General features: G+C 55.6%; 7 protein-coding genes across 7 annotated transcripts; 4 read left to right on the plus strand and 3 right to left on the minus strand.

Moving 5' to 3' along the window:
• Positions 1-760: 760 nt before the first annotated feature.
• On the plus strand, positions 761-2,786 carry MONBRDRAFT_37698 (uncharacterized protein; the record flags this gene model as incomplete). Its single annotated transcript, XM_001747060.1, has 2 exons — positions 761-820; positions 1,096-2,786. Coding segments are annotated over 2 exons (1,749 nt in total), but the record flags the coding sequence as incomplete, so codon positions are not given.
• Positions 2,787-3,719: 933 nt separating this feature from the next.
• Positions 3,720-6,238, plus strand: MONBRDRAFT_26781 (uncharacterized protein; the record flags this gene model as incomplete). Its single annotated transcript, XM_001747061.1, has 5 exons — positions 3,720-4,034; positions 4,146-4,211; positions 4,362-4,495; positions 4,591-4,633; positions 5,762-6,238. 5 exons carry the CDS (start codon positions 3,720-3,722, stop codon positions 6,236-6,238), a joined length of 1,035 nt encoding a protein of 344 aa, XP_001747113.1.
• Positions 6,239-7,172: 934 nt separating this feature from the next.
• MONBRDRAFT_9503 (uncharacterized protein) lies at positions 7,173-10,124 on the minus strand (the record flags this gene model as incomplete). Its single annotated transcript, XM_001747191.1, has 3 exons — positions 7,173-7,677; positions 7,788-8,635; positions 8,868-10,124. Coding segments are annotated over 3 exons (2,610 nt in total), but the record flags the coding sequence as incomplete, so codon positions are not given.
• A 1,200-nt stretch (positions 10,125-11,324) lies between these two features.
• On the plus strand, positions 11,325-18,182 carry MONBRDRAFT_37699 (uncharacterized protein; the record flags this gene model as incomplete). The annotated part of the gene is made up of 8 exons (XM_001747062.1): positions 11,325-12,205; positions 12,297-12,375; positions 13,392-13,711; positions 13,859-15,461; positions 15,906-16,004; positions 16,167-17,339; positions 17,455-17,605; positions 17,848-18,182. 8 exons carry the CDS (start codon positions 11,325-11,327, stop codon positions 18,009-18,011), a joined length of 4,470 nt encoding a protein of 1,489 aa, XP_001747114.1. The 3' UTR covers positions 18,012-18,182.
• Positions 18,183-18,298: 116 nt separating this feature from the next.
• On the minus strand, positions 18,299-20,197 carry MONBRDRAFT_37700 (uncharacterized protein). The gene is made up of 5 exons (XM_001747192.1): positions 19,506-20,197; positions 19,260-19,356; positions 19,063-19,180; positions 18,882-18,953; positions 18,299-18,759 (listed from the first exon to the last, which is right to left on the minus strand). The coding sequence occupies exons 1-5, from the start codon at positions 20,148-20,150 to the stop codon at positions 18,663-18,665; spliced, it is 1,029 nt and encodes a 342-aa protein (XP_001747244.1). The 5' UTR covers positions 20,151-20,197; the 3' UTR covers positions 18,299-18,662.
• A 736-nt stretch (positions 20,198-20,933) lies between these two features.
• On the minus strand, positions 20,934-23,015 carry MONBRDRAFT_33073 (uncharacterized protein; the record flags this gene model as incomplete). Its single annotated transcript, XM_001747193.1, has 1 exon — positions 20,934-23,015. One exon carries the CDS (start codon positions 23,013-23,015, stop codon positions 20,934-20,936), a length of 2,082 nt encoding a protein of 693 aa, XP_001747245.1.
• Positions 23,016-24,220: 1,205 nt separating this feature from the next.
• Positions 24,221-25,419, plus strand: MONBRDRAFT_33074 (uncharacterized protein). The gene is made up of 4 exons (XM_001747063.1): positions 24,221-24,280; positions 24,637-24,680; positions 24,773-24,889; positions 25,011-25,419. Exons 1-4 carry the CDS (start codon positions 24,226-24,228, stop codon positions 25,329-25,331), a joined length of 537 nt encoding a protein of 178 aa, XP_001747115.1. The 5' UTR covers positions 24,221-24,225; the 3' UTR covers positions 25,332-25,419.
• Positions 25,420-27,238: the final 1,819 nt, after the last annotated feature.

Consider the following 27,238-nt stretch of genomic DNA (forward strand, 5'->3'; position numbering starts at 1 on the left):
ACGTCTCCATTCAAACCCCCTAGACCCTCCGCAAGGAATTCCAAGCTGCCTGCTCGTTTTGTGCTTTTAAGCTTGACCAGGTGGTGCCAGCCAACGGAGCGAGTGCATTCACACCCGACGTCGCCAACGGCCGAGAAGCTCGCTGAGGTCGAGGCGAGAAGGGCACAAACACCTCGTCTGCTCGTATGTCCGTCGTCAACTGCTGAAAATGTATGCGTGTGCTCTTCTCTGCCTTCGAATCGTGCTTCTCAACACATCTCTGGATGTATGCATATTCTGGTTTATTCTCTCTCTTTACCTTGACATTATCACTTCTCATCTACACATCATTCCCATCTTCTCTGAATTTGAACGAACAAAGCCCTTCTTCTCTGATTTCGATTCCAGCCTCTCGTCTTACCTCTTCTTGAAGCTTCGTTGACATGTGAAACTTTATTTTATTTTTGTCAACAAGACGGACAAGGTCAGTCAGTCAGTGGCGCTGTGTGTGTGCGCGCGCAGGGTGTGTGGGCGTGGGGGGGGAGGGTCATGGCGGGGGCTTTGAGGGGCTGGGGATGGCTTTGGGGTGGTGAGCGTGGGCATCTGCTTTTCTGGGTGGTGTGATTGGGGCCTTTTATGAATGCAGTGGTTGTTGGTTGCTGATGTTTTTATTGTTGCAGCAGTGCGCGACAGCGCAGTGGCGGACCAAGAGCTGGAGCCATCGTCACCATGGCCAAGAAGAAAAAACAAAAGCAGTGCGTGTCTTGGGGTTCGAGACTCGATGGTGGGATGGGCATGTCATCTGGCTCATGTTGCACGGTGTGGTCTCGTCTGCCAGGCAGTGGGTGCCAGTGCCGGATACCCGCCAGCGCACCGTGTCTGAAGGTGGCTCATCGCGGTTCGTGTCCCAGCCCGCCACACCCCTGGTCACCGCCAAACGCGCTTGCCTGTTGCCCATGAGGATCCAGCGCTCAGCTCTCATAAGTCTCGGTGCTACGCAGTCGAGTCCAATTCAATCTGGCAGACAACCGCGTCCATCTAGTCACCCCCCCTCGCAATCGCAAAAAGTAGTACGTGCGCGCGCCCCTGACAGTTGTGCGCGCCGCTGTGTCCTAGAGTGACCACAGCTCAGCTCACATCCCACATGCCTCCCGACGTGGCAATACTATTAGCCGCTCCACTCCATCTACAAAGTTTGATGGGTCTGAGTTTGACGTGGATGGCTATGTCTGGCGCGAGCATGTGACGCTCAAGGTCTCTCGTAACCAGCGGCGCCAGCCTCTGGACGAGGAACGCCTCTCCGAGATTGAACAAGATTTGCAGGGCATTCTCAGTGACCGCGAGACCACCTCGGCCTCTGACCTAGACCCGGATGAAGAGCCTGTCAGCCCCTCATCGGCCCGGCATCTCCTCTCAGCCTCGGGCAAGGAGCGGGCTGTTCGAGGCATGGCGCTCCCACCTGATAACGACCCTGCATCCGACTCGAGTCCTCATCGTGACCCTTCCATCACGCCTGGTGCAGTTCAGAACAGTGATGGGGATAATTCTAGCACCACATCGGATCACCAGCATCTAAGCAAGAGCGCCCGCAAGAATCTTCGTCGCCACGAGCGCAAGCGCCAGCGACTCGAGGAACAGCGGGCCCGTCGAGCACAGCCCTTGCCTACAAAGGCCCAACCAGACACGCCCGGTCATCATCACGATGCCCAAAGCCCAATGATGCACCTCGACGCTGAGGCTGACGACGCTGGCGCTGAAGACAGCCATGATGAAGAGCAGCCTGCTGCTGGCGCCAACGACGCAAGTGACAACTTTACCGGCCGTGCCGAGACAGTTTCCAAGCGCGCAGCTGCAAGCCGTAACCGTCGCCGTGGGTCTGCCCCAGCCATCGACTCGGATGATGAAGAGGTCAATGAGGGCGCCCAGGATGAAGCCGCCACGGCCCACAAGGCAGCCACCAGCAGCCAGCCCGAGAGCAAAGACAAACAGAAGGGTGATGACGACGATGGTTCTCTGGTTCACAATGATGAGGGTGTGGTCGAGAAGCTACAACACTCCAGCGCCATGCTCAATGAAACACACCGTGTTGTTTCAGCTTCTAATACCCCAGATGATCCCGACGCTGCTGACAGCGGCACACAAAAGAAGAAGAAGAAGAAGAAGAAGAAGAAAAAGCCCAAGAACAAGAAACAGGTCGAGGACGAAGGCATGGGTGCCAACAGCAGTGAAGCCGCCTCAGAGCACGAGGAGCCAGTTTCGGGCATGCAGCTCAAGGCCACGCCATCCGCTCAAGCTCCCCAGTCTCACCTCCTTCATGAGGCCCCTCCCAAGTTTGACTATTACATCTCCTCCAGTCAGGCTACCGTCACATTCTATCTCAAGGGGATGGATGTCGCGGATTTGACTGTCACGGCGGATAGGCGCCGTGTCGCCCTTCGTTCAACCGCCGAAGCCTGGCAGTTGGGTCTGTGCTTGTCGGATATCGACGCCATCAACCCCGATAAGGTTCAACTGCGTGTCCGACCTCTCAAAGTGGAGCTGCTTTGTCCTTGGTTGCGAGACGCTGCCCAGCTGATGCCAGTTTTCTTGACCTCCAACGAAGTTGCGGAATTGTTTCAAGCAGCAGACGCCACGGCCCCACCGCCTGGCTCGTGCGAGACATTGAAGGCATCAAGCACTCCCAACAGGCCTTCCAAGGCCGATTCAACAAGCGTCGATGCGACCAAGAAGCCGAACAACAAACCCATGCCGAAGAAGATCTTCCCTCCCTCTGATGCCGAACTCGTGCCGTTTCTGCACCACGATTGGTAGGTTTAGCAGCCTCGACAATGATCATTGTCCGCATGCCGCCACAAGCCCAGAGATTTGTTCGCCCATCTCCTGGCCCCTTCTCGCGTTTGCTTTCTTTGGATTTCTCTGCGCTGGGATCAAGACGAGAGAAACTCCATGTCTTAGCCCTTTGTTTGTTGGTTCCTTGCCGAGCACAGGAGTGAAACAGCCGCACATTTGACCGTGACCATCATGGCCCACATCACATGGTTTGAGGTCAGTTGGCGGGAGAAGGTGGAAAAATATTATCCTTTCGCCATCGTGTTGCGTTCACGTGGGATCTTGGGCCAAAACCTGGTCAGGTGGACTTTGGCACGGACGCCTTTTGTGTCAAATTCAACAGCTCAGATCAGCGTCTCTGCGAAGACCCTGCTACCCTCTTGGCGTGGTACATTCCACTTTGCGGTACGTTTTCCTGCCATAGTCGCTTTTCAATTCCTCACGTTTGTGTCAAGTACTGAAACGTGGCGCCGACCTCGTTGTTCTTCATAGGCCAAATTGATCCCACTCAGTCTCAGGCAGCTCGTCAAGGCAATGGCGTGCGCCTGTGGCTGCAAAAGGTACGCGCTCGTGCAGCTCCGATGCTGTGCTGCATTTCCTTGCTTCCGTTTCTCACGCGCACATACCCTCTGGCATCACTGCGTTCACGAGAGCAGGCTCAGCCTGGCGTATGGCATGATTTGGAGCGTGACTCGAGCATCCCCCCACCAGCCAACGAAACCATGCCCGATCATCACTCCGCGGCTGCCGCATCACTTTCTGATGCTAGCGCCTCAGCCGACGAGGGGGCTCCTGCGATCGCGTCTGAGCTCTCCACACAAACAAAAATGACCACAGCACCGGTGGTCCCCGAAGCACCGAGTGAGGCTGTCTCTTCGACGTCAGACGAGGTCGCTCCAATGCTGGAGCCCATGTTCGTGGCGGATGGGGGCAAGAGCGGCCTGGTAAACATTGGGAACACTTGCTTCTTCAACGCCATCCTTCAGTGTCTAAGTCACATTCGCCCCTTGGGTGAGGTGTTTGGCAACGAGGCCAAACTTTCTTCCCTTCTCAACACCCACAGCAAAGCACTTGGGTCGCATGGGCTCATTGCACAGGCATACGGACGTCTGCTTCGCGACTTGTGGCAGCCCGCCCGCATGACGCCCGTCAGACCTGCTGACTTTAAGCGGGCCATTTCTCGCCGCAATCGCCGATTCATGGGCTACGATCAGCAAGATGCACCGGTATGTCGTGTGCGACGGTCTTGTCTCGCCATGATGGGTGGCTTCCCTTGGGGTCTACGGGTTGTCCTGGGTTGTCTTGATTTTTTTTAAACTTTCGCCACACTTTTGCAGGAATTTTTGGAATTCTTGCTGGATGAACTGCACGAAGACGTCAATCGGGTGGGAGAAAAACCCTATGTAGAGAATGAAGAGGCCGGCGACGAAGCGCAGCACGAGGCAAGCCCATGGCTTATTTGACGGGCCAAATAAGCTGTCATTTCTGGCACTTGCCCACGTTGCTAGTTGTTCTTGGTACACTCATTCGGAGAGACGTTCCTTGATCCGTAGGCCGCTGATCGGGCGTGGGCCAACTTTCATCGGCGGGATGACTCCCCAGTCGTCGACCTGTTTCAAGGCCAGCTCCGTTCTCGCGTGTGCTGCCCAACCTGCAGCAAAGTGTCGGTCATATTTGACCCTTTTCGGTCCGTCTGTGCGCATCAGCCATGACGCCAAAGCTGCAAGGCCTGCCAGGGGGATCTGCTGGTTTGGTGGCCATTACTGATTTCTGTGGGCACAGGTCTTTGGCCCTTCCTTTGCCCCGACCACGCACGCCTTGCACGGTCGTTGTCGTGCCGTTTGAGCCTCATCTTCCTCGGCGGCGTCTCCGCTGCTCTCTATCAGAAACGACCACGGTATCTCTTCTGTGGTTTTCCTCGCTATCCACCCTACATCCATTGCTTATGGTTTTTTACGCTTTTTTACGCTTGAACCGGTTGGCAGGCAAGTGAAATGATTGGGATGGTTGCACGTCAGCTTCAGCTCACGCCCAAGCAACTGGTGGTGTACCTCGTGCGGCGCTCAGTACCCGCGCGTCTTGAGGTCACCAGCCCACGTCCCATCGGTGCCCTGGGCAGCCAGGATGCCTTACTCGCCTTCCCAGTCCCTGACAATGTCACTTCATCGCCCAAAGAGCGCACAACCATCGCCAAAGCCGATCCGACATCTAATGCTCAGAATTCCCAGTCCTCCATGGGGCAGAGTTCGCTCATGATTCACGTGACACAGTATCGCAATGCCATGTGCTCGCTGCGTCGCTGTCAGCGCTGTCAGGGGGAGGCATCCGCAGGCACCTCGCTCAAGCGTTGTCAGCGTTGCAAGAGCGTGGCTTATTGCGGTCGAGTGAGTTTCCGCGGACATGGCGCATTACTCAACGGCCTCTCTTCGACTCTCACTTCTCATGACTTGTGCTTGCTGCTTTGCTGCGCCCAACTTGGCCTTGATTGCAGGAGTGCCAAACCAATGACTGGTCAACGCACTCTCGAGACTGTCGGCCATACAGTGCAACACCCTCACCCACAGGCATCCCTTTTACCATGGTCGTGCCAGCCATTTGTTCCTACGAAGAGCTGCTCCACAAAGCGCGCCAGCAAGCCATCAAGTTGGCTGTTCCGGAACTCAATCGAACCCGCACAGAGAAAGAATCGACCAAGACGGCCAGCCGCATGGGTCGCCTAAAAACCGCAATGACGGCTCTGAAGGACTTGGATGTCTCACTTATCCTAGCCGATCCAACGCGAGATGATCCCCAAGGATGCTTCAGCGAGGCGCATGCAAATGTCCCTCTTCACTTGACGGCCAATTTGTGCCTCAAGCTCGTGTGGCGCATCCCCCGGCTACAGGTCGCCGATGCTCTGGGCATGGCCAGTTTTATTGATGCTGTGGACGACCCGGCCCTTCAAACCAGCCAGGGACAGGAAGCCAGTGCCGCAGTGGGGCTGCACACCGCTTACGAGCTGCTTGCCAAGCCCGAGGTTCTGAGCCACGACAATCAATGGTACTGCAATCGCTGCAAGGAGCACCGTCAGGCCATTAAGGAGCTGGCTGTCTGGCGACTGCCACCCATTTTGGTTGTCCACTTTAAACGCTTTGCGCACGGCGCATCACGCCTCCGAGTCACCTCCGCGACCACACAAATTACCTACCCTGAACGCTTGCATCTGGATGACGCCAGCGGTCAGGGACGTGATTATCGACTGCGTGGCGTGGTGTGCCATCGTGGCACGCTGTATTACGGCCATTACGTAGCCTACGCCCGGCACGCGGTGACAGGCGACTGGTATTACTATGATGATGACACTTGTCGACGCGTAAGCGACGATAGCTATCTGGGGCATCGAGGCGCCTATTTGTTGTTCTACGAGGAGGATTGTAGTGTACAGAATTAGTTGTCAAGCACTTGCACCTGGTGCACTTTCGCAAGTGCAGATTCAGATGCTCATCCGCGTTGCGAGCATAAACAAAATGAGCCAGAGAGATTGGGGCGTGCCGATGGAAGACCCCACCTGACAATCGAGACTTGTCCCATGCGTTTATATGTTGGTGCATTGTAATTTTTGTCGGGAAGGACACTCGGGGCTCAACTTGCACAGGAAGGAGCAGGGAACAGTCAATTATTAAGAATGAAAAAAGAGAAAAAGAAAAAATGAAACCCCTTGAAGAGCGAGGAATCGGGCGGGGAAGACAATGCGGTCCATGATGTGCTGCAAAAGGCTCAGAGTCTGTCGAGAATTCGAATACTAGTTTGAATCTGCGATGCGAAAGAAAGCCGTGGAAAACCGTAAGTCAATAATCTTCATCCGGGCTGATTGGCAGGAGTTTGGATCAAGCGGAGTAAATGCCAAACGCGAATGTTACGTGGCCAACATACTTTTTGTAATTCCATTTCCTCCTCAGTTCGCACAGCAACCATCTGCGAGCACAAGTAAGTCCGACATGAAAATCGATCATTACGGCAGTTGCACGCAATACAGGCTTGCACTATTTATTCTGAAGCAGGATGACAGGTCTACCTGTGCGTTGAGTAGCTTTTCTTGGGCAACGGCAATGCGCCTGACAACCATTTCCGTCGTTCTCTGAGCCATGGAAAGAAGTTCCACGTCGTGGGCAACCGGCTCAAGCGCTTCTTGCTTCAGCTCCAAGGCCATTTCTGCCCATACCTCACCAGCCTTGAGGTTCAAATACTGCTCGATAACGACCAAGGTGATCTGATGTTCATCAGGCATCGGATTTTGAAGCGCACCAGGACGCTTTTGTGAGCAACAAATACCTAGCAAGGGAACTGAGGCTTTGTCATAGGCATCGCCAGGCATAGGAACTGACCTGGTCATCCAAGTCCAGCATTCTGCGACAACGCTGAAAGGTGATGGCACTGGCAATGGCAAAGATGCGCGAGCGCTCGTTTTCCAAAACCTCGAGAATTGCAGGGCTAGGTTGAGTCCCAGGCCGAGCCTCATCACTTTCGACCGTCAAAGGCCCGCTGCCACAGGATAAGGGATAGAGCGTGGGCAGATCGGCACTAGTGGCAGTGCCGGCCAGCGCGATGTTCAAAATACTGCCAGCTTCCAGGTGAGGGCAGCCTATCCGAGTGTTGCAATCGCGCCATAAGCGACAAAGTAGCGATGCAATGCTGGCCCGTGGGTTTCCGCTGCCCTGCCACTGCAAAAAGTGTCGCAAGGCATCGTCATGATCGCATAAATCCGCCACAAAGCCCATCAAGAGCGAATGTAGATTGACCGGGCCTGTCTCGAGAAGGTCCAAAATCAAGAATGCGCCCTCGTGCTGCAGAAAAGTGCGAAGATTCAGAGCGCTACCGTCCACCACGGCCCTGTTGACGGTAGTGCGGGTAAGGTGAGCTGCGGCTGCATCACAGCAGGGCGGGTGTAGGGCCAAAAGCAAGAACGTGTGCAAGGCAGGGAGGTGCCAAGGCTGGCTTACCAAAGCGCATCCAGGCTGGCAATGATGAGGGCGTTGGGAGTGTGCTGACTGTCGCGAAGATATGCCAGGACAGTCTCGACGCCTCGGGCACCAATTTGATCGCGGGCATCCGAGAGGCGCAAGCATAGCGCACCCAAGATCATGAGAGCATACATTTTCAAATCAAAAAAGATGCTATCGGCTCGCTTGGGTAGCGGCTCATCCAAAAAGTCGATGAGCAAGGTGGCGAGCCCCTGGTCCAAAAGATCATGTTGCGTTGCGAGCAGATCAGGTGATGGGTCATTGACCAGAGCCAGTAAGGAGCGGAGGATGTATTTAATGAGGCTGCGGTGGCCGTTGTTGGTGGCAAGATCTTCAACGGGCTGCTGGCTGCGCGCATGGGCAAAGTCACCCGTCGCGTGAAAAGCATTGCCCGCACCGGCAAACAATCGGGCCTCAGGACCCGTCGAGCCTGGCGAATCTTGCATGGCCCAGGCGAGAAGATTCACCAGCACACCATTACCCCGGACGTCAGTGTAACCGCGCGGCACCCGGGGGAGAATCTGAGCTAACAAGGAGAGCACAACGAGTTGCAGCTCCTCAAACTGTGGTGCACTCCAGCTACGGGCAAGCTGTTCACCATCCTTGTGCAGATATGCCATGAGAACAGGTACAAGGCCTGCATCCTCCAAAACCTTGCAGGCTGCTGGTTCTTGGCTGTATTGCGCGAGGAGCGTAAAAGCGGTTTTAGCAAAGTCAAAATCTTCCGGCGCTGTGGTCCATCGCAGACGACGAAGGTCGAGGTGTCGCGCCGAATTCAAATCCGCACTTCGCAACAGGTCCACCACCAATTCCAAGACATTTGCTTCCTGCCAACGTAATGGTCACATGAATGTATCAGATCGGATCGTATTGAGGTGTGTAGTGGTGTGTGTGTGTGTGTGTGTGTGTGTGTGTGTGTGTGTGTGTGTGTGTGTGTGTGTGTGTGTGTGTGTGGTGTGTGCAGAGAGAAGTCTCTGAGTGGTGGTATGAGTGAATGTGTTGACTGTGAATGTAAGGAAGGCGCACAACATATGCGGGCAGGACCAACGATGACCGTACCAGCAAAGCTGCGCGCGCAGCGGGAATGTCACTGGCAAGGGTGACAAGGAGAAGAATGTCGTTGCGAATGGCACGCCTGGTTTGTGAATTGCCTTCAAAGGCAGCACGCTGCAAAGCTTGGTAGAGGCAGACGGCCACGGTTTGAAGTTCATCAGTTGACTGCTCAAGAAAATCGGCACGTTGCGGATGCGCAAGCATTTTGAGCAGGAGGTCAAGCACAAGAGCGCCTTCGGGGCTAGCAAATTCTTGCGTCTGCTGAGCCAGGCATCTCGAAAGGAGGGGCAAAAAGCTGCCTTGGAGAAGAATGCCGACCCCATGATCTGTAACTCCGACGTGATTCAGAATGTCGAGGAGGAGTCGCTGCATGTCATCGCTCAAAGCCGCGGGCGCGGATGATGGGTTTAGGGCATGAGGGGTGCTGTCCTGATCACTCTTTGAGTGGGATGGGTGTGCTGGGGTGGATAGTGCAAAGGCACGAGTCAGAGCGGCCGCAGCATCCTGCACAAAGTTGGAAGAGAGGATGGCGCGAGCGACCATGCCCAGGATGCGAGCGGCGGGTTCCGATTCGGCCTTGGCCTGCGAGGGTCCGTCGCGCACAGGAGCAGCCTTGCGCAGCGAGCCGTTGAGGGAGGCGTGGAGGGATGCGGTCATATGCAAAGCGTCGCCCAAAACGCTGGCTTGCTCGAGGATGGAACGGTCCAGGTTGAGAACAATGGCGTGCATAGTTTCAATCGCAGAGACACAGAGGCGGGGTTGAGGGACGGAGAGGAGGTTGCCGAGCTCGTCGAGAAGTTCGCAGATGCCGGTTTGCAGGTCATGGACCTGTTGGCGCACGTGCAACATTTCAGGCGTCACAACGAAGGAATGCTGAAGGGGCACGATGCAATTGATCAAAGGGTCAAGCAGAGCATCTGCTCCGTTGGCAATGCGCTGAGCCAGGCACGCGACCAGCCGAGCCAGGGCTGGAGCATCACTAGCGCGATAGCCACGAGCGTTTCGCTTGGCCACCTTGGCCAGAGCATGGAGATGGCGCTCCAGCAAATCTCGAGAATATTCGTCCTCAAGGAGTTGGAGAACTTTGTCCAAATCAATGGTCTTGTCAGAATGAGCTTCACTCTGCGACTTGCCACTGAGCGTGGTAGTCATCCCCTCGAGGCCCTCAAAGGCGCGCGCCACACGCCCACGCCCGGACAAGGGCCTGGGCGGTACCTCGCGGTTACCGGTAGGCGGTCGCGGGGCAGGAAGCGTATCGGCCATGTCGATGTCTGGTATGGTGATGTTGTTCGAATCGAATCAAGGCCAGTGCCGCCGAAAAGGTGCAGGGGGACCAAGGTGGTGACCCAGGCAGTCCGGATGAGGGTGCGTAGGATCAAGTTGAGGCGTGCGCAGACCTAGGCCGGCATTGCGGCGCGTCGCGCTTCGGGGCACCTGCTTTGTTAAGACCGAATGACAGGCGCAGTAAGACGCGCTGGATTGTCCAGGTCAACCCCCGCAAGCCTTTGCGGTCGCTGATGTCGAGCCCGATTCAAAACGAGCTTTGCCAACGGAACAGCAGGCGGAAAGAAAGAGAAATCAATCAAGCAAGCAAGGTCCAGAAAAAATAAAAAGGCCAAGAGCAAGACAAGAGCAAGACAAGAGCAAGACAAGAGCAAGACAAGAGCAAGACAAGAGCAAGCCAAGAGCAGGCCAAGAGCAGGGCAAGAGCAAGCCAAGAGCAAGCCAAGAGGCAGACAGAACAAGCCCCCTCCCCCACGAGCCAACAGTCTCCTTCAGCAGGTCAGGAAAAAAAAAAAAAAAAAAAAAGTTGTCGGCGATGATCGGGGCGTCGTCAAGGTCAACAGTTACCAAATGACATTCACTCTGCCACCATGAATTTCTGACATTAGTATCTGACATTTTGAATGTCACGGCGTGTGTCGTGCTGTGCTGGTGGTTTTATGGTGTGGCGCTTGGCGCAGGTGTTACAGTTACAAACAGGTGTTGGAAAGAACCGTTGACGAGAAACGGCGCTGCCGCCGATCGTTTCACACACACACACACACACACACACACACACACACATGAGCGAGCGCGTGAAACTTGAAGCGTGTGTGTGGTGTGTGAGGGAGTGAGAACGCCCGCCTCGCGTGGCGCGCGGTTCTGGCTCTTGGCGCTTGACTCCTTTGAGCTCGTTCAACTGCCATTGCTCGGCGCATTGAACCGGTCGTAGCCACAAAGTGCTGGTCAGGCGAGCCGCTTTGAGGCATGAGACGGGAGAGGCGATCCTAAGTACGAGGCAGCTGGCTAATTTTAATTTTTTTTTTCCCATCAGTCCGCAAGACAAGTTAGCACGCTGGAAAGGCCTCTTGGCACCACATCTCATGGCGCCACTTGAGATCTCCAGAGTCTGACACCCGACGCACGGTTGTATGCCACCCGCCGGTGCCTCGCCGCCCGAGCTTGCGCACACCAGCGTCCATGTCCCGAGAACTACATGAGAATTCGCCGCGAGACACTTTTCACCAGCTGCTCGGCTCGCTGACCAACAGCGGTGCTCCGGCCCCACCCACCACCTCAACACACCTGCCAGATCCGGCGAAAGTTCATGCTCCACCCACTCGCCCTGCCGACGCCAACACACCCCCGGCGCTTCAGCGCCATCGCTCGCGACGAGCGGGCGCTGCCGCGGCTGACAAGCTGCCTTCCTCTTCCACCATGGGTGGACGCAAGGCCCGCTCCGTGTCCCGTACGCTGCATTTGGACGCCGATCCTCGCCCAGACACCGCCACTACTGCCACAGCCAATCGCAATGCTGCCAGCCCTGTAGGCTCGCGCGCCCGCATATCCCCCGGCCGGGCTAGCACCGACCACAGCCCCTTGCTCGTGGTCAACAACGTCCGTGCCGGGCATACTCCGCGTCATGTTAGCCGGACCCCGCGCCGATCAAAGTCCACTGCCCCAAAGATATGCCTTGACGATGATGATGATGATCTACCTCCCGCGGACCGTCGACCTGCTCCCCCGGTGCCCACGCGAGTCACTCTCCTCGATCCTCCGGCTGAGCACCCCTCCCCAAGCCATACCACGCTGACTCATCACGGGCGCCCCGTCGCCTCTCCTATTAACCAACAGCAACAATTGCCTTCAGCCTCGGCTGACCAACACAATGCCTCTGGGTCGGACGGCAACCGGCGCCTCCCTGACATTCCCGACACTCCCTGCAGTCCCGATGACAACATGAGCCCCTCGGAGCAGCGGCAGCAGATGATCAAAATGCTTGTGCACGAACGCTTGCGCACGCTCCGCACCCGCCGCTTGCCCCCATCTGATCACATTGACGCTTACCTCAATCTCAAATCGTGCGTAGCACTGCCAGACTTGACCCAAGGCACGCGGGTTCAATCCTTTGACTTGCCTAACTTTCTTCGTATAAATACCCATGGTTTTTAGATACATGATTGGCCGTGACGGTCATGACATTGCGTTGCATCTGGCTGAGCGCAACAGCGAATTCCTGCCTCTCGTCCTGGTGCGTGTGAACACACCATCATAGTACCAAGCCACGTTGTTCCTTCCTGCCTGCACATCACCCTCATCTCATAATGCACCCCAATGCATCCCATGGTACCTTGTGCCAATCGGTGTGTCTGACAAATGGACACGGCCATCAGGCGGATATTCGTGGCCAGGATCTGCATTGCACAGCCGCGGCAATTCAAGTGACAGCCGCCTTGTTAAGCTGGGAAAGCGCCGTGCGGTATGCTTGCTTTGGGCTGGCACCCATTTCCTCGTGGGGCGCTCTGCCTCGCCTTCACCGTTGACCCATACACACGGTGCCGCCGCTGTTTGCACATGTACTAGGCTCTTGGAGACGCATGAGCTCAAGCAATACATCCAAGGGCTCTGCGATCGCGTCAACCTTGCATACAAGGCCTTGGAGGTACCCAGCCATAACGCATCGCTCCCACAGCCCATGCCTTGGTTGTGTGCCGCACCCACTCCTCCTCATCCCAAATCTATTTGCGCCGATGCTGCGGGAAGCAGCGACACCAAGGACAGGAGGCAAATGACAAGCCAACCGTTCTGGTGACCATGACTCAGCTTGCGCTTTGGTGTCTTCGCACAAGCTGCTTCGACGGCTATCTCCTTGCTAGCCAGGTCTGATCGGCGCCTGTCCCCCTGGCGTACCAGCATCGCGCAAGTACCTCGTGCGCTCACCCGATGGTCCCTTACGCTTACCATGTGGCATCGCTTCCTTCAGGTCGAGTTGCTATGTGTAGCACTATTCCAGGCCACAAGCCCAGCATTTCGTAGCTCAAAACTGCTTTTGGAGGCCGCCCAACTCTTGCAGCACCTACATGCACAAGTGGAAGGGTTCTCCGCCCGCGACACAATCATCGCGCTCTGGCTGCCGGCTGCTTTTCAACTTGCTGCGTGCCCCACCCCGGAGGTATCACTGACTCGCTTAGCCGCGGCACATGCACCAGGCATAGCCATCAGCTCATGTGTGCCCACCAACCATGTCTCGGTTCCTGTTGGTTACAGGCGGCGCTTCTCGCCCTTCCGCTACTTGACGTCGCCATCAAAAGTGCACGTCCGTTGTTGACCAGTCGCCAGGCACGGGAGGCCATTCGTAGCCTACAGTCGGGCTTTGTCCAGCATGTTCGCAACACATGCACGCAGCCGGCACCGGCACAGGAGCGGGCTGTAACGGTTCTGGGTTTGCTATGCGTGGCTTTGGGAAATGCTCTGAGCCGCACTGGTCAGCTGCCCTTTCTCAACGCTATCACTCCGGTCATATCATGTGCCCTCTTTGACTCCGCGGACCACAATGTCAATCGCGTGGCGCTATGGGCATGGCTGTGGTAAGGTCGCTTAAGCCCATCCGCATGTCGCAAAAGGGTCTTTGTTCACGTGATGCATGCTCGCCGTCATGCTTAACCCGTGTACTTTGCTCTTGGATCTCACCTTCCGGTCCGTCCTCCGCTCCCGGCCTTGCTACTTCTCATTAGGATGGTGCAATGCTTTGCGGTTGACTTCAAAAAGGTTGCGCAGTCCATGTCGCGTCGTGAATTTTTGCTGGCCGCACTCGTTCCGAATGACAATTCAGCCTCCCTGCCGGCGTCAGAGCCGGTGGATATTCGTCGCCTGCGTATTCTGAGCGCGGTGCGACTCTTGGGGGAGATTGCACCCTCAACTCAGGCATCCTCAGCTCTCCACGAGCATCATTTGGTGGGCGTGATGAACATTCTAAAGGTCCTGAATACAGCTTCCGAGCCTGATGAGGCGTGTGTTGACACCCTTTGGGCTCTAGTCGACGGTCTTGGGCCGTTTAGCATGGCACATGCCACGGCTCGGCCACTCAACTTTACTTTTCATACGGAAACTCTGCGAGAAATGGTTGTGGCCCATGCCATCCCACCATGGTTGGAGACGCAGCCTCGCGCCGCCGTGGCTATACTGTCCCACGCCTCACAAGCTCGTGCAACCCAACTGGTGATTTCACTTGCCACCCGGCTGAAGTCTAAATTTCTCCAACGTCGACTGGTGGCAACCCTTTGCCGCCTTGTTGCCACCCACGGATTTCCACCAGATTTGGATGGTGCGCTGCGCGAGCGTGCTGTACATCTTATCGTGCTTCACCTGCCTCGTTTAGCCGCGGTCACAAGCGGTCACCGCTCTACTGCCTTGGATGGCGGTTTGGATACCATCATGAGTCCTGGCTCGCGACGTGGACGCCGAAGAAGCTCAGGTTCAGCGCCACCGCCCTCGTCCGACGACGCAGAGGCTCTCGTGGAGTTGGACAATGGCAGCGTCATCGGTTTGCTGCGGCAGTTGTCCGTCACAGACCTCGTGATGCCGCTTGCTGATGATGATTTGGCCATGCCACGCCAGACCGATAAGAAGGCAATGCCTTCGACCCGCTGCCCTTCACCACCGGTTGCGCCTGCCACGACCGTCGAGACGCTTATTGTAGATACTGCCGCCGAGCCGACGTTGCTCGGCTTGCTTCTGTCACGCCTGTGGACAACACCCGACTTTTGGGCTGAGCTGCAAGACGCCGTTGCTGGCGCAACGCCTGAGCAACTGCTTGGAATCCATCGTGGTGTACCCATGGTCAACAATAACGTTGAAGCCTCCGCGCTCGAACTTCCTGTCGTCATGCACACCCTAGTCGACCTTTGGGCGCGCGTAAGCGAGGCTGTTGATCCTCTCAGCGTGGCCATCCCCTTGTTGCAATCATGTGGCGCGGCACTAGATGTGCAAGGCAATGCCACGCCGACCGCTTGCCTCGCGGTTTGGCTTCTGCCCTGCCATGCACTCCTTCACCTTGCAGCCTCGCGGGACGTGCTGCTGCGCCCGAGCCCGCACGGCCCAGATGCAAGCGCGGTGGTGGCCACATTAGCCTTGCCCTTTCGTCAGGCGTGGTTGCCTCAGCTAGACGTCTTGTTTAGCAAATGCCTTGCGGCCCAATGGCGCAAGTTGTTTCTCCAGGCGGAACGCCTCATTGATGGGGACGTGACCGCTTTTGGTCTCGTGGCACCCATTGCTGAGGCCGTGAATGTGGCGGTTGTGCGACCAGAGGAAGCTTTGACCCGCCCCGCTTTGTTTGAGGTGGCCTGCGAAGTTGGGGCGCGCCTTGCGACCAGCGCTGCGCGCTCTCGCGATTTTAGACAGGGCCCTCGATCTCGCGATCGAAGTGCAGTCAGAGCTGACGATTCTCGTCTACGCTCTGTCATCAAGAGTCTGGGTTATCTGCTGAGCCTTTGCTATCAGGCACGTGCGCGTTGTGTTCTGATGCCTTGCTCCCACTCAGGCTTCGACTTTTGCTTTTCGGCCCGTTACTCCAGGCATCTTGAATTCGTATCTGTTCTTTTTTTTTTTTTTTTTTTTTTTTTTACATGATAAATGCGTGCGTGTGCTTGTGTGTGTGTGTGTGTGTGTGTGTGTGTGTGTGTGTGTGTGTGTGTGTGTGTGTGTGTGTGTGTGTGTGTGTGTGTGTGTGTGTGTGTGTGTGTGTGACTCATGGCTTGATCACATGCTCTTGCATTGCATCAGGTGGCGACGGATGCAGCGGCGTTGGTTCCGCTCAGCCCATGCCTTGACCAGATTGTGCAAACGGCCTCCCTATTGCTGGCCAACTGTGAAACGGCTCAGGTAAGATACTTGCTTGAGCGGGGAGGGTTTGTCGCTGCACCGTCGCACTTTGACTGACGCTGCCAACGCTCACCTTGCTGGATGGGGGATTTATATGGGCACCAATAGCGCTTCGAGCTGGTTGTACCGCTGTTGGCCACGCCCGCCCTCGCATTCTTGCAGGGGATGGGACAAGGGCGCCAGCGTCGCTCGAAGGGCCGTGGAGCGACTGCCGTAGCCAGTGCTGCAGAGGAGCCGGAGACTGACGCCCGAGCTGGACGCTTGATCAACCCGTTGGCTTTTCCTCTCAAGGACAAGTTTGTTGTCTTTTGGCGTCAGATGACGACCCAAATTGCGCGCTTTTATGCTGCAGCGACCGAACCTGATTTGATTCGCATCCTGAAGATCACACAGCGTTTCTTTGAAGTGACGCTCTTACACGCACACACTGACATCCGAGTCGCTGCCAAAGAGTGTTGGATGCATGTTTTCGTGCAACTGTCGCCCAGCCACCCAGCCTTGTCCGAAGAGTTGCGCAGCGTGCTTCTCGAGACGGCGCGTCTGGACGCTGCCTTCAACATTCCTTCGCCCGTGCCCGCTAGCAGTGGACCTGCCACAGCTCCTACGACCGCCTTGGCCAAGGGCACACGATTTGAGGCGCAACAACGAAATCTTGCTTTGGATCTGGGCGTTGACGACTCGCAACTCACACAACAGGAGAGCCAATTGGACCGAGAGGCTGCAACGTTTTTTGCATCAAACACGAGTTGGTCAACAGCGCACGATACTTTGGCCAAGACACTGGGCGCTCGGCGTTCTGGTGCGGTCGGGCTAGGCAAGACGAATGCCAAGACGTTGGTTGCGGCGCGTAGCAGTGTACAGAAAGAGCCAGTTATTTCGCGAAAAAACGGCAGCCTACGCAGTTCAGCTCAACCCCCCACCGAAAAGTCGCGTCGAGTGCGATCGCCAGAGGCGACAGACTCGCGCATTGGGCGCACCTCAAGCCTGGCCACAACGGCAATGGCTACCCACGAAGAAGCCGCTTCTGCACCTGGCACCATGCAATCCAAGCCTCAGCAAAACAAGCCGCCCGGCATCATTCGCCGCGAGCTTGCGCCACGACGTAACGGTGCACGCTCGATGCGCCGCGTCTCCTTCAACCTGGAGCAAAATACCAGCCATGAAGTCGCCCCGATGGGGGACGCTAGCCGGTCGCCCCGCAAGCGCGCAGGAGGTGAACGTGTCAAGCCCGCGCGCAAGCGCGCCCTACTTTCCCCTCAAGACCATCGCGCCGTGCGTCGCGTGAGCGCCTACGAATCCCCCAAACTATCGCCAGACGCTAGCCGTGTTTTTAACGTATGTGCAGTGCCGGGCTTCTGTCTGTCGATGAAGGAGAATCGTCAATGCTCTCTGGTGCTCACAAGTTTCTCGCGTGGTGTGCTCATGTCGTGTCTACTCAACTGAATCCTAGTTCAACCCAAAAACACTGCCAGTGGTCTCTTTGGGTAGTGCCCGTGCACGCCGGCTTTTGGAAGCATCTCTGGCTTCCAAAGACAAACCGCTGGTAGATGCTGTTGATCCGACGGCAGAAGGCAGCCCGCGACTCCGCCGCTCATCCAGCCGTACGTGACCTAGCTATAAGATTCGACTCTTTTCATCTTGAAAATGTCTGGGAGAGGTGGGGCAGGAGAGTAAAGATGGGCACGAGACGGGACGAACAAGGAGAAGGATAGGCAGGGCAGCCCTTTCATCGACGTGAGAAAGCATACAGAATGCCACACGATGGAGACGAGAACCGAATTTGATGGCTCTCCAACCCATGGCCACCACTCACCTTCCTTTTGTTCAACGAATTATGTTTTAGAAACTTCCTTGACCCACCATCTGGATGTTGGGCCACTCGCATCAACCGAAAATACGGCCCAGGGCGTTGCTGCAGCACTGGCCGCTGCCTCGGATGCGGAAACTCAGATTGAGTCGGAAGCAGAAGCAGATGCGGATGCAGGCTGGCGAGCACGAGAGTCATGAGTGACGGTTTCAAAAGCCCTGCTTCTCAGCCCTTAATTTTTTCCTAGGTATCAGGCTTACTTGCCCTTGTTTTTTCTTTCATCTCCTGACTCCTTTATCGATTCATTACAAATACAAGCCGGGCTGGTGCAGCTCCGCCATCCTGCTTGTCCCAATTCATTGGCATGTCCCATTACTGATTCGCTTGCTGATCTGACTGACTCAGCTGTCGAGGACAGGGAAGAGAGTACACGAGTGCTTATCGATTCCATTCGAAGCAGAGGCCAGCAGTACATTCGCATGTAAAAAATAAAACGAAAAGCAAACACCGAAAACACACAAACACACACACATATACAAATACGCACATACAACGTGTATGCACAAACCATTTTCGAAACAACCCGAGTGATGATTGTTTGACAACAAACTAAGCAAAGTAACGGCGGCCGTAAACTGGCCTTCTGGGTACATGATTCCGACACACATTCGTTGAACCGCAACAACAGGCAATTCAGCGACCATATACCGGAGAAAAGAGTAAAGAAAGAAGCTCGCATTGAAACTTGAAACGCTTCAAACACAACGAGGTGCAGGTTGACACGAAGCAAGAGGCAATATCAGGTGCTTAGCAAGCTCAAATAGAAGCTCTGGTGACGACAGCCAAGCTGACTATGCCTGCAGGACATCGTCGTCGCTGCTATCATCGGCACCCAACAGATTGTACTTCTTGCGAAGCTCACGGTGGCGTTCGCTACGCTCTTGCTTGCTGCGGAGTGGTGTGGCGAAGAGAAAAAAAAAAAGCGATAAACGTTGCCGGCATGAGACATATACTACAGCCAGGATCAGAAGCCACCAGGTCTAGGGTGTGGTTGAGGCTGAGCGACTTACCGAATGGCCTGGCGCTCTTCGCGAGCTTGGCGTTGCTTGCGATCCTTTGAGGACTCCTTGTACTGGTACACGCTATCGAAAATAGTATCATCAGGCAAAGCAAACATGACATCAGTCGTCAAAAGCAAAGAGCAGCCCTATCTGAAGCATAGCCAGGCTAGCAGACTGGTGTGACACAAACTTGATGGCACGACGCTTGTTCTTGCGGCAGCAGCAGCAATACATCCACAGGCAGAAAAGGAGCAGGATGCCGACCACCGTGCAAGGGATGATAATGTAGATCAGGGTCATCACATTCACTGCAACGACGGCAAGAACAAGTGTGAGGTACTCGCTCTAAGAGGTGGGCAGTCTCTGCGCGGGTAGATGGAAGCGTACTGTTGCAGTTCCAGACGTAGCAGTCCTTGGCATCGCAACCATCACACTTGACCCCAGAGAATTTGACGCAAGTGCCTGTCTTTTTGCAGTAGCCGGTCTGCAGGCACGCCAGGACGGAGTGCATGAGCATAAAAGAGAGGCGCATCGTTTGCATGATGCCGCGATGTAACAAATCAAGATGATGGCCGGGCACACCAGGAGACGATTGCACTATCACTTCACGAATGAGTCGAGTGAACAACTTACCATTTTTCCGGGTTTGACGCCGCACGACGAGCAAGTGGCGTTGCCGTAAGCTCCGGAGGGATCAGTCGTTGAGCCCCAATACGATGTTGAAGAGGAAGATGACGAGGTGGGTTTGCTCGTCACGGTAGAAGTGCTGTTCCCGGGAGCGTTTGTTGGGGCCGAGGTGGCTGGCGCAGATGTCGAGGCATTGGTTGTTGGCCCAGCCGTCGGCACGGTTGTTGGTGCGGTGGTTGACGCGTTGGTCGGCACGGTGGTCGGCACGGTGGTCGGCACGGTGGTCGGCACGGTGGTCGGCACGGTGGTCGGCACGGTGGTCGGCACGGTGGTCGGCACGGTGGTCGGCACGGTGGTCGGCACGGTGGTTGACGTGTTGGTTGACGCGTTGGTGGTCGGTGCGTTGGTCGGTACGTTGGTCGGCACGGTGGTCGACACGGTGGTTGATGCGTTGGTCGGGGTGGTCGGCACAGATGTCGCATTGGCAGCTGATGTGGGAGCAGCCTGCACTTGCAACGGGACCAAGGCCAAGCTCACCATCAACACCAAGCCCGTCGTCATCAGAATGGAACCACTCATCCATCCCGCTCCTGCTCCATTCTTACGCTTCATCGCCACAGCACATGCTGCGCTACTGCGCTCGGCTGCCATTTTGCTCGTTTCCGATCTCCCTCTCTCTCTCAAAAAAAAAATAAAAAAAATAAAAAAACTCGTCAACGTCATGAGAGTCCTAAGGTTAACGTTACGACTGATGAATTTGATCGCGATCACATTTGTCAGCAAGGGTGGGCATAAGTATCGTTGATGGTTGTTTTTCACTTTTTTGGGCTATGCTCGGTACAGACACAGACACAGACTCGCAAGACTCGAGGCCAATACAATTGTCGCGTGCTGCACGGATGAGGTGGGGCAAGCTCTGATATGGCGGGTACGAGGGACTACAGGAATACAGTGCAGAACAGGCAGTGGCTAGCATCAACGGGCACGGGATTCAAGCGGAACAATCCAATCCATAAAGGAGGAAGGGCCATGACCACAATGTGACCACGATTGACAAACACAGGAGACTAGGCAAGTCATGATTAAACTCGGTATCATGACGTGCAAGCTCCAACGCCAGGGAGAAGACGAAAAAGAAAAGGATAAAAAGAAAGGATAAAAAAAAGAGAGCACGAACGACGGGAGGGTCTGGAAAACTGAAGCAAACAGGCAGAACTAAAAAAGCAAAGCGGAGAGGTGCAGGACATGACAATAGACAGCAGTAGCAAGACCAGAAAAAGATGGTAAAACCAGCCAAGCGTGCTGTCTACATACAGATGGGTCATAAGAGGGAAGGTAGACAGACACAAAGACTAACAAGGCCAGGACATGCGGTCGTCGCCAGGAGCCAATTATTAAGAACCAGCGACTGGAGAAGATTTGAGGCGTCGAGCATCAAATTCCAAGGTAGGAGGCGTTGGAGCCAGACTGCAGAAAAGAGAAGCGACGTGCACCTTCATCGCTGTAAAGTTCAATGACCAGGCGCCGCAAGGTCGCAAGCTCATTCTCCAGCACTACTACCTCTTCCTGAAGCGCTTTTTGCAGTCGAATGGCCGAGTCGAACCGATCCTGTCGCTCCCGCCGTTTGGCTTTCTCGATCAGCCGATGACGCTGAGCAGCGATGCGATTGACTTCACGCATCTTCTCGAGTTCTGATGAATTGAGGTCAGCCACAAGCTTGCGCTTGCGATGGCGCTTCTTCTTGGGCCGCGGAGCGCCGCTGGAATTGCCCGAGCCCGCAGCGTTGCCCCGGGCGTTGCTCCCATCGTGGGCGTACGGATTCTGTCCACTGATGGAAGTGCTCATGTTGGAAGAGTCATGGTGCATAGAGTCTCCGCCAAAGGGCTCAAACCCACTCGCCGGCGAGTAGGAATCGTCCTCCCCTTGAGAACCACCATCGTCGTCATCCTCATCGTCGTCATCCAAGAGATTGTCCAAGAGCGAATTGTCACCCATCCCATCGAGGCTCGTCATACCACCCAAACTGTTTGTGCTACCCACGGCACCCAAACCACTGAGGCCGTTTGGTGGACCCGAGGGCATGCGGACGCCATTGTTGCGAGGTGACATGGCCTCGCCCGGGAGCAATGATGAGGTGAGGGGCAGGGAAAATGAGGGCATCTCATTCATGTCGTCCGGAAAGGGTTCATCTGTCAGCACAGGAAGCGCAAACTCATCCAGATCGTCCCAAAGACTGGGAATTTGGCCACCGGCCCCTACCATGGGCACGTTAGAGGTGGCGCCAGATGATGTTGCTGAGGGCATCTGTAGGGTGGGTGCATTCATGGTTTCAAAAGGATTGGTATCCTCGAGAGGCAATAGAGGAATGTCCAGACCCTCGAGGCTGGTTTGATAGGCTGCCGAGCGGCCGTAGGCATCATTCCCAGCAGCAGGATAGCCATTGATGGATCGGGATGCTTCACCAGCGGGCAGCCCCAAACCCTGTGCCATGGGGCCACGCGCGGGCAAGCCCCCCTGTCCCATCAAGCTCCAGCCCTGCGTTTGAGCGCCTCCTTGGCCTCGGGACACGGCGGGGCCGTTGGCACGGTAACCAGGCGTCATGTTGTTCAAGGCCTGCTGCTGACTCAGTGAGATCTGTGGGTTGCTAGCAGCGGGAGAACCGCCGCTTTGTTGTGGGGACTGGAGCATTTGTTGCAAGAGCTGGAGTTGTTGGGCTGTGGACACTGGACTTGAAGCTGGTTGACTCTGAGGTGACGCTCGCGACATGTGCTGAGATTGTGCAGAATAACGTTGCTGTTGCTGTTGTTGTTGTTGTGGTTGTGGTTGTGGTTGTGGTTGTTGTTGTTGTTGTTGTTGTTGTTGTTGTTGTTGTTGCTGCTGCTGCCGTTGCTGCTGCTGTTGTTGTTGTTGTTGCTGGTGTTGTTGTTGTTGTTGCTGTTGCTCTTGTTGCTGCTTGAGTAGAGTCGTCAAGACTTGCCAAGGAGCAGGATGCTTGACGAGGTCGGCAAGCGTCAAGTTCAAAGGACTAGAGGAAGAAGAGGTGGTGGCCAATGTGGTGGGCATACCAGGCCGAATACTTGGGTTGGCTCGCAGTGCTGCCGCCAAGGTGGCCGCCGTGAGCGAGGGTTGTTGATGCTGCTGCTGCTGCTGCTGTTGTTGTTGGATCGACGCTTGCTGGGGATGCTGAGCTTGCTGCATGTACTGTGCCTGGGCCAGGGTTTGGGTTGGTCCCGTGGAGGCCGCCGAAGAAAACGTGGGCCGGGTGCTGTAGGTCATGGCTGTGTCCATGTAAGAGGAGGCGGGAAGCAGCCGAGATTGTGCCGGGCGCTGAGACGGTGCCAAGCCCATGGAAGCAGGGTTGTTGGACTGCTCTTGCAAACCGGCCATGTCATTGCTCGGGTTGAAGAGGCCACTCGAGCCAGTGGTACCTGGTATGCCCAGAGTGGGCGCAGCCAAATCCGTGAGCCAGGAAAAGTCATCCTCACCCTCGGGTTCGCCGCCCAAGTACTGAGCCATTTGGCTGGTGTGCCGCTCGTCGACAATGAGGCACTTTCAGCTTGAGACGGCGGTTGAGGAGAAGAGCGTTGCAAACAGGAACGAATCTATAGGCGCTGCCGCTTGCTTGGCATATTCAGGGGCATTGCCAAGTCGAAAAAAGAACAACCAAATGCGAGGGAAGGTGCAGGCCCTCTCAAAGGGCAGTCAAACAAGCTGCCTGCGAAAAGCCAGGGGGGGGGCGGCATATGGAAGCAAAGTCGATCCAGGCGCAGAGCGTGAGGCGAGACAAGCGGTGTGGGGTCGTCCCGGGCGAAAGCAGGACACCGTCGGCATGAAAACGAGACACATGAAAGGAAAAAAAAAAAAAAAAACGACACCGAACCGTAATTGTGGACTTGTGTTGAGTCCCGGAGGGGGGGCGAGGAAGGGGGGCAACTTCAGGATCAAGGACCAAGCAACTGCAATAAACTGCACACCCGAAGCAACGAGCCAGCTATGAGCGTGTGGTAGTTCTCCATCCAGCTGCCGCTGCACATGACGAGTCGACGGCCGTTGGAAACACTCGTGCCGTTGGCCAAAGGGGAAGAAGGCAAGGGGGTGGGCGGTGGGTGGCAAAGTGAAAACGCAGGCGGCCACCCTGCCGATAAAAGCCAAGCCAAGCTTACCACGCACACGTCACTTGAACGCAGCCCAAAGACCCGCAGTCGTCCCAAGACCAAACACGGCACGCCGACACAGCCGGCCCAGATAAAACGCACGGCTGCCAAATGAGAGAGAGACAGAGAGAGAGACAGAGAGAGAGACAGAGAGACAGAGAGAGAGGTGTGTGTGTGTGTGTGCTCTCTCTCCTCTCTCTCTCTCTCTCTCTGTGGTCTCTCTCTCTCTCTCTCTCTCTCTCTCTCTCTCTGGTCTCTCTCTCTCTCTCTCTCTCTCTCTCTCACTCTTTTGTTCTTCTTTTCGTTTCAATCGTTTCTTTGTGTGTGTGTGAAGAACAGCACAGATGAGCATGACAACAGTCATTTACAACAGCTGCTGCTGCTGTCGAACCCCGACACGCTGCTCAAAAAAGAATGGGTCAAGTCTCCGTGGAAACTCAAAGACTCACATGCCTGAAAAGAAAGTATTTCACCCCCATTCAACCAGTTCATGCTCTTGAAACATGTTCAAAGCTAAAAGTATAATACTTGGGTAAGTAAAATAGGGGAAAGTATTTTACTTGAACAGCAAAATGGCCGTGCGTAACCCCCGTGTCTTCTTCGATGTCGCCATCGGCAGCCAGCCCGGTACGTATCTCCGTGTGGCTCCCCCGCGCCGTGGGCCTGGTTCGGTTGGGGAGGGGGTTCCTTGGTTTGCTTGGAACTGTTGATACTCCCTCCGCTTGGCCTTCCATGCTCTCTCTCCCTCTCCCTCTCTCCCGTGCGTGCTGGGACATGCATGGCTCCAAGACCACTGGCCGCAAGTGATACCGAAAGGCACTTGGGCATCTCTGGCACCGTTGGCTTTGCAGCTTGGGTTGAAGGAGAATTGGGGGGCGCCAAGTGCACAGATCAACTCCTTGATGGCTTTGCTCATGGGTGGACTCAATGGGTTTTTTTTTTTCTCTTCTTCTTCTCCTTCTTCTTCTTGACCCTTCATTTAGCCAAGCGCATGGTTTTCGAGCTGTTCAAGAAGCAGGTGCCCAAGGTACGGTTTCTTCGCTACGCTTGGCCCGCCCCGGGCCAATGCATCAAACGACATGTCGGCATTGTCTCATGTCCTGGTTCGTTTTCAAATAGACGAGCGAGAACTTCCGTGCCCTGTGCACCGGCGAGAAGGGCCTGGGCGTTTCCCAAAAGCCCCTCCACTTTAAGAACACCCGCTTCCACCGTATCATCCCTCAGTTCATGGCTCAGGTTTGTTTGGACCATCTCCTCTTGGTCATTTTGCAGGAATGGTGGCTCCTTCTCCTCCCTCATCAACCCCCTGTCCTGTCTCTTCTTTCTCGGCTCGCGGTCCTGGTCCGGCGAACGGCAGGGCGGCGATTTTACCCATCACAATGGCTATGGCGGCGAGTCCATCTATGGTGCCCGCTTCGAGGACGAGAACTTTGAGGTGCGCCACGATCGCCGTGGCCTCTTGAGCATGGCCAACGCCGGACCCAACACCAATGGCTCGCAATTCTTCGTGACCATGGTCCCCACTCCCCACCTGGATGGTCGCCACGTCGTGTTTGGTGAGCTCGTGTCTGGTTTCAGCGTCCTTGACAACCTCGAAGCCATCGGCTCTGGCAGCGGCACGCCCTTGGAAGACGCCATCATCCAAGACTGCGGCGAGCTCGACGAGATTGACGAGTAAAGAGTGTCATGGCTTTACGTCTACACAATTCCTGGTGGTTCTGCTTTTGACATGAACAGAACGGCGTAAAATCGATCCATTAAAAAGGAACTGGTTTTTCGCGACCTTGCTTGCCTCACAAGCGCAGCAAAAGCCCGTGCTCCAGGTCCGCTGTTGCAATTCCCACCATCTTACACCAAGACATGAAATGCCAATGCCCAGCTCAAGTCGTCTTAGTTGCCCATACGCAGCGGCCTGGGCAGGAGAGGTGGTCGCATGCGTGGTTCATGCAAGTGGGTGGTTCGTAAACTCACACTCTTCGGACGCAACACAAAGTCATAGCCTGGTGCAGCAAACCGATCCGAATGGGGCCCAAAAAGGACGTTTTGCACATCATACTGGAAATGCACGCCCCCCACTGTGATGAGCTGACGAACGGAGGAACGAAAGAGGAAAATGGAAAGCAAACCAACCACCCGCACATGTGGACACGACTGCGCACCTGGCTCCAAAAGTGCAAATATTGGTGAAAGGCCGAGGATGGGTGGAAGGGCAAACGCGACAATTCCGGTAGAAATTGACCGTTTGGCTGCAGTCGATAAAAGCACATGGTTTGCTCGTCTTGATCAACGGTCAGCAAGCAGTTGCTGTTGGGCATTACCACGCGTTTAGGAAATGAGCTGAAGGTTGGCTGCAACATGCCGTGTACCATGTGCCAGACCCCTTTTGGCTCGAGCTGCTACAAATGGGCATACCCACCGGTCGGGAGACCAAAATAACGCCATGGGCATGGTCCTGAACACGTCTTGCCTCGTCCCGTTGTGCTAGCCAAACGGCACGTTTGTGGGGTAAGCACTGGATGTCAAAGAGAGCGAGGAAAGAAGCAAAATAGCCGGGCAAAGAAAGAAAAAAAAAGAAAACAAGCTACAGTTGAGTGAGTGGCTACATTAAAAAGACGTACCAGAATGAGGTTCCCCTCTGCAAGGTCAAGAACCGCAAAGCGGCTGGGTGGTGCTCCTTCCCCTGGTCCTTGTGGCGTTGCCGGCCCGAGTACAAACTGGGCCGCCGGTTGGGTTGACAAGACTCCAACCTCGCACCACGTGTTGACGTTGAAGAGTCGGCTCCCGCTGAGGGTCTGGATCAGCAGCTCGTTGCGGCGCCAAAACTGCGGTACGCAGCTCCTGTGATGCGGGGCGTACCAGGGGTGAATGCATCGACTAAAATGGCTACGATGGCGTGCCTGACGTACTGTGTCATGAGTGGCATCTCGGGAAGGTTGATGGTTTCAACGCTCCAAGTCGTCAGATCAAAGCGCTGGATTGCACGGCATGGCATGGCAGATGTTCAGAGTGCGGGACGCAATCTTGCGCTGGCATCCCAAACATGGCCCCTGAGAAGTGGCTGAGAGCTAGCTTACTTGGGCACGAAGCTGGCCGGCGTAGTTTGTGATGAGAAGGTGGCAATCAAGCCCGGGTTGCCAGGTGGCAAAGATCGGACGCCCGGTGTTGAGGTCGTGCACCTGAAAACATGACGCCCCGGTGTGCGATGAGCCGAGTGGGGAGCAGAGCGGAGGTGTGAGACTTGATATTTCCTTTGCACCGATACAAACAGAACGAATTGGTCCGCACCCGTGCGTCGCAAAGGTTTTTGCACTCGCTCAAAAAAATGGCGCTCTGCTTCAGCATCTGATGTTCGTCACTCCAGCGCAAAAAGACGAGCACTTCCCCGTCCGGGCTCCAGAGGTAATAAAAAGGCGAGCGTGGAAGCTGGATTCGCTGCATGTCAGTTCCATCCAGCTAAAAGGTGGCAATGATTGTACGCTAATGTCAGGTGATGTGGGATGCTCGAGTTGCAGGCGCGGATCGTCCGATGTCCATGGGCTAGATGTCCTGCAGCAGAACGGCCACGCGCGGTTGGCAGAGGGGCGT

This window comes from Monosiga brevicollis, genomic scaffold (assembly GCF_000002865.3).
Source record: "Monosiga brevicollis MX1 MONBRscaffold_15 genomic scaffold, whole genome shotgun sequence".
In the NCBI taxonomy this organism is placed as follows: domain Eukaryota; class Choanoflagellata; order Craspedida; family Salpingoecidae; genus Monosiga; species Monosiga brevicollis.

Bases quoted from the DNA above. Each gene is read 5' to 3' on its own strand.
- MONBRDRAFT_33074 (XM_001747063.1), top strand. From the start codon at position 24,226: ATGGCCGTGCGTAACCCCCGTGTCTTCTTCGATGTCGCCATCGGCAGC. The intron at 24,281-24,636 runs GTACGTATCTCC...CCCTTCATTTAG, and splicing joins CGCCATCGGCAGCCAGCCCG to CCAAGCGCATGGTTTTCGAG. The intron at 24,681-24,772 runs GTACGGTTTCTT...GTTTTCAAATAG, and splicing joins TCAAGAAGCAGGTGCCCAAG to ACGAGCGAGAACTTCCGTGC.
- MONBRDRAFT_37700 (XM_001747192.1), bottom strand. From the start codon at position 20,150: ATGGCAGCCGAGCGCAGTAGCGCAGCATGTGCTGTGGCGATGAAGCGT. The intron at 19,357-19,505 runs GTAAGTTGTTCA...GCGTGCCTGCAG, and splicing joins GCGTCAAACCCGGAAAAATG to ACCGGCTACTGCAAAAAGAC. The intron at 19,181-19,259 runs GTACGCTTCCAT...CCGTCGTTGCAG, and splicing joins CTACGTCTGGAACTGCAACA to TGAATGTGATGACCCTGATC.